This window comes from Medicago sativa, chromosome 3 (assembly GCF_051527215.1).
Source record: "Medicago sativa cultivar Bolivia chromosome 3, Bolivia_mono, whole genome shotgun sequence".
Lineage (NCBI taxonomy): Eukaryota > Viridiplantae > Streptophyta > Magnoliopsida > Fabales > Fabaceae > Medicago > Medicago sativa.
Genome location: NC_140751.1, coordinates 21,237,308 through 21,242,757, shown reverse-complemented (window position 1 = coordinate 21,242,757; position 5,450 = coordinate 21,237,308). Strand labels below are relative to the sequence as shown.

At 36.5% G+C, this 5,450-nt stretch overlaps 1 protein-coding gene across 1 annotated transcript; it reads right to left on the bottom strand.

Moving 5' to 3' along the window:
• Positions 1-3,503: 3,503 nt before the first annotated feature.
• LOC146936336 (uncharacterized) lies at positions 3,504-4,959 on the bottom strand. The gene is made up of 4 exons (XM_085749196.1): positions 4,756-4,959; positions 4,331-4,642; positions 3,739-3,876; positions 3,504-3,653 (listed from the first exon to the last, which is right to left on the bottom strand). The coding sequence occupies exons 1-4, from the start codon at positions 4,957-4,959 to the stop codon at positions 3,504-3,506; spliced, it is 804 nt and encodes a 267-aa protein (XP_085605322.1).
• Positions 4,960-5,450: the final 491 nt, after the last annotated feature.

Below are 5,450 nucleotides of genomic sequence, written 5' to 3'. Positions count from 1 at the left end.
TATCTTAACCAGTGCCCCGATGGCACCGATTAACACAACCCTTACTTTAATTGTTTCACTTAGATATTTTGTTGGTGACTTGCACGAATTAATTTTCCAATTGAAGTTTTTTTATTATTATTATTATTATTATTATTATTATTATTATTATAATACTTGATATTTGCGTGCAACTTTGCCACAACTCTCGTTACTTTTATTTTTAAATTGGAGTGGGTGGTGCTTTGTATGTGGAAATGTGCGGTTTGTACTTTGATCTAGATATATTCGGGTATTTATCATCTTAGTGTAGAAAGTGAATATGATACGATCAGGGCCGGACCCTGGGGAGTGCAAGAGGTTCTACAGAACTGAGCCTCCAAAAATGATGGGCCTCAAAAAAATTATAATACACACCCCGACTTAAATTAAAAAATTACATGTTACTTTTTTTTCTTCAGTACACGAATGAGTTTTTTCTAGACTCTAGTTCTACTTTCTGGACATAAATTTGATGCTATCAAACTACCATCAATTTGTATAATCACTTAATCAGTCAATTTGAAAGGTTATTTCATTGAAAGAATCATAACAATTATTTCTTTTTCGCATAAACTATTCGTTTTCCCCTTTCCTACAACGTAGGAGTGACATTCGAAATGATACCGTTAGGTAAATTTCACCTCTCTTTCACTTACTTTTATTTTGTTTTGTTTTGTTTCATGTTTAAAAGTTCTTCTGATTCTGACTTTTTAATGAAGCTTAGCTGCACAAAAAAATGCGTGTTTATTTTACTCGGTATTTTAAAAATAGAACCGAGCCTCCTATTTCATAGAAACGGCCCTGGATACGATAATGTAGAGTGCACTCTTTGAATCAGCGTCAAACTCCAAATTTTACTCAATAACTACTTATTGTTTTCTTGATTCCTTTCAAAAGCATCCAGAGATCTATTTATACACAAAATATAAAACTAAATTTCCTATTGTTACTAGATTGTAACAAACTAAGATTCCTATTTTTATTAGATCATAACAAACTTGTTATCCTTATTGTTGCTAACAAAACCCTTCAATTTATCATCGTCTGTTTTTCTTCCCTTCACTTTAGCATCGTTTGTTATCCATTATTCGATTATTCGATGTTGCTTCTTCTTGGTTAATGTTATCACTACTCCACTCCTCAAAATTGACCTTGTCCTCAAGGTCGAAGATTTCCATAAATAGAGAGACAGTCAGGTGGTTTTGGAGGTGGAGGAAATGGTGGGATTAGAGAACAAACCCTTTCTAGTGATTGAAGAACAAACCTTTTTTAGTGAAGATTGTGGATCTAGTAGTTTCAGTGGCGGGGAAAGCACCATTTGATACGATAATGTAGAGTGCACTCTTCGAGTCAGTGCCAAACTCCAAATTTTACTCACTAACTACTTATTATTTTCTTGATACCTTTTCAAAGTCTCGAAAGAGTTATTTATATACAAGTATATGAAACTAAAGTCCCTATTACTACCCCTAGCATAACAAACGAATTTAAAACTACTTTCCTATTGTTAATAGATAGTAACAATTTTGCTAATCTGATTGTTACCAGCTAGTAACGTAATCCCTTCATTTTAGCATTATTTGTGGCCGTGAGGGTGGATAGGAAGGACGATAGTCCAGGGCACCATTTTGTAAAAGGCACCAAAATTATTATTTTTACTTAATAGTGAATATTTGATGAGTCATTAATTAGTGCTTTTTATATATTATTTGAGTCTGTTTTATTTAGATTTTATATGTTTTTATTTCCTTTTTAGAACTGTTTTACTTCAATTGCAAGTTATTTAATTTCAGGAACAAATATTTGAAAGATTGAGTCTTGGAGCAAAAGAAAGTCGATTTGGAGCTGATTCAGGCCAAAATTACGAAGATTTGGTACAAAAATATGAAGCCACTACCACAGCACTCCTTTTGCTGCTTTTGCTTCTCCGACAAGCTGCCTATTTAGTTTATTTCTAACCTAAAGCCCGTAGTTTCTTGTGGAACACTCTATTGATGTATTTCTTAGGGCTTAAGTAGTTGTAGACAATAAATAGAGCAGCTAGCAAACATATTCATTCATCTCTTGTTCTTGGAAATAATAAGTGACAATTGTTTCTTTGAATAAAAGTTCATCTTTATTTTCTTGTTATTTTATTTTATTTCTTCTTCTTCTCTACTATGTCTATAATGAACATGAGTGAGTAGACTTCTTTGTCTTGGGATTGTTGGATGAGTTTAATGACCTAATCCCTATCAAACCAAACCTCGAACCCTAATTTTATGTAAATATATTTTCTAATCTATTTCACCGTTTTTATAATGAATTAACAAGTATTAAATCAATAAACTGAAAGACGAGGGTTGATAGTTGTTAATTCATAATCACAAATATCAAGCGAAGGATCGAAAGATGAAGTTTTGATGTTGGAACAAATGAAATTAGACAAGGATTGCGAAACATGAGAATAGTCTAGCAAACCTTGAGACAATAAAGTTTCGTGCTTCAAGGATTTCAATAGCAATCAACCATGAGAATAGGCGTGGTTTCTAGAGAAAAACACTCACTGAGACCGAAAGGAGATGTGATAGGCTAAAGAGAAACTTGTCTTTAGGAAATAGGTCCAACATAAAATTCTAGGTTTAGGGTTTGGTTTGTGAAGGATTTGTCACCATTACGAACCAATAATCCCAAAGGCGCCTTTTTATTATATTTTCATTTAAAAAACAAAATCAAATCTTTTCAACTTGAACTCTCATCTAATCATTGTTGAAAGTCAATCAAATTCATAACTCCCTGTCGGAACGATATCTTTATTACTACATCGGTAAACCGTGCACTTGCGGATTTACTACATCAATATTATATAGGTATATTTCCTTTTAACTCCACCATTTGATTAAATTCTACTGAAAATATGTTTTCAGAGAACCTTGATTATTTTTTGAAGAGGCCAAAATGAATTATATTACTACGATAAAATGCCTTCCTAGCGCAAGATGCGCCGAGGAAGAAACACCAAGGTCAATACAAGGTATAAACAATAGTTACAATAATTACAAGGCTAATGCCTTAACCCAGAGAACCAAACCAGAGATCACTAGTAATTAGCCTATGCCTATAATGGTGAACGGATTAAGCCACCAACCATGATAATTGAAGGGAAGATAGGTAAATTTCACCCTCAACCACCTGTAAGTTACCGACTTAATCTTGTTCACTACCTGCATAATTGAGCATTCTTTTGCATTGAAGATTCTGTTATTTCTTTCTTTCCATATTACCCACACTATTGCAAACCATATCACCTGTAATATCATGCGCCTCGACTAAGCAGTGCCACCTAAAAAAGCGAATTGATTAAAACGACCTGCTACCTCAAGAGGCAAAACCGCAACAACTCCAAGACACCGCAAAATGTGGTTCCAAACAAAGCCAAAAAAATTACATAGTAAAAATAAATGAGTTGATGTTTTGATCAACCCGCAGCCTCCAACACAAAATTAAGCATCATTGTCTAGGACATTACGACGATGAAGATTATCCTTGGTAGGAAGGTGATCACAAAATAAGCGCCACGCGAACAACACCACCTTCAAAGGAACATCATTATGCCAAAGAGAAGACACAAACACCGCATGATCAACAGGAGCCTGAACATTCAAGAAATTGTGCACTACAGACTGAATAAATGTTATTGGGTTCCAAGATCCAATTCCATCTATCCTCCCTGAGCACCTGCAAAGAAACATTTTGAAGTAAAAACCTAAGTTCCCTTAACTCCTCCTCCTCCCATGCAAACAATCTACGCCTCCAATCCCACGCCTTCCCTTCTAACCCCCACCCTAAAGTACTCATGTCAAACACTGACTCCCCCTTCAACATAGACAGTTCATACAACCTGTTATACCTGTCTCGTAACGACACTTCGCCCACCCAAATGTCCGTCCAAAAAAGCGTATTTTTACCATCACCCATAGAGTGACTAACGTGACTAGGAAACCACCCAGCCAATCGCAGTGTAGATATGTCCCTCCACCAAGTAGAGACATAACGCCCCCCCCCCCCCCCCCCTCTCCATCACACAATCGGCCACCAACAACTCTGTACCTCGCCGACAACACCCTAAACCACAAACTATGCCTATCCTTCAACAGTCGCCAACACCACTTCCCTAATAAAGCTAAATTAAATTATTTAATTCTCCTTGCCCCCAAACCTCCAACCTCCTGACTCCGACAAATAGAATGTCAATCAACCCAAATATTTTTCCTGTGGTCTGCACTGCCCCCCCCCCCCCAATTATTATTTTTTTATTTAAAATAGATACAATAGAGGAAATGATACCTGACGGAGCCTTGAAAAAATAAAGAGCATAAACATGCAGAGACGATAGGACAAACTTCAACAAAACTAGACAACCACTCGAAGACAAGTATCTCGATCTCCAACCCGACAGTCCAGAGTTAATTCGATTAATAAGAGGCTCCCAAAAAGCCAACAGGCTAGCATTCCCACCAATAAGCAACTTAAGGTACATAAAAGGAATAACACCAACCTTACAATTTAGAACCAAAGCAGCTTCCGACAACCAAGACCCGCTAACATTCACACCAACCAGTAAACTCATAGAAAAGTTCACCTTTAATCCAGACAACTCTTCAAAAAGTAATAAAATGGCTCGCATTGCTCTGATATTAGCCCACGATTTTCACTTAAAATTAAGGTGTCGTCAGCAAATTGTAGGTGCGATACCACCACCGGATCATGGTTGCCCATCTTATAACCAGTAAAAAGATTATTAACAGATAAAGCATCCATCAAAACATTAAAGCCCTCAGCAGCCAGAAGAAACAAGAAAGGCGAAAGAGGATCCCCTTGCCTTAATCCCCTCCCCAAAGGGAACTCATTTGTTGGCGACCATTCACCAAAACCGATGTTGTAGCCGTCCCAATACATTCTTTAATCCACTTACGCCAAATAGTCGGAAACCCCATTTTCACCATCACTTCCTCCAAGTAGTTACAATCAATGGAATCATATGCTTTCTTAAAATCAACCTTAAAAAGTAACAAATGTTTTTTGCATTTGCGAGCTTCATCAACCACCTCATTTGCACCAAAATCCCATCAAGAATCTGACGGCCTTTAATAAAGGCCGACTTTGAATCAGAAATGACAGAGTCAATGACCAATCAGAGCCTATTAGCAAGAACCTTCGCCAAAATTTTATACATCCCACCAATGAAATGGGCCTAAAGTCATTCAAACGTTGGGGATTATCAACCTTAGGAATAAGAGCAATGAACGTGTTATTTATGCCTTTGGCTAACTTTCCGTTCCTATGAAATTCCAACAAAACACGCATCACATCGATCTTCAAAATGTCCCAAAAATCCTTTATGAACCGAAAAGTAATGTCATCTGGTCCTGGACTCTTAAAATTATCAC

Coding starts and splice junctions, on each gene's coding strand:
- LOC146936336 (XM_085749196.1), bottom strand. CDS start 4,959: ATGTATTGGGACGGCTACAACATCGGTTTTGGTGAATGGTCGCCAACA. Junction 3,877..4,330: donor CAGGTATCATTTCCTCTATT/GTATCTATTTTA, acceptor TCTATGTTGAAG/GGGGAGTCAGTGTTTGACAT. Junction 3,654..3,738: donor TTCAAAATGTTTCTTTGCAG/GTGCTCAGGGAG, acceptor TTGAATGTTCAG/GCTCCTGTTGATCATGCGGT.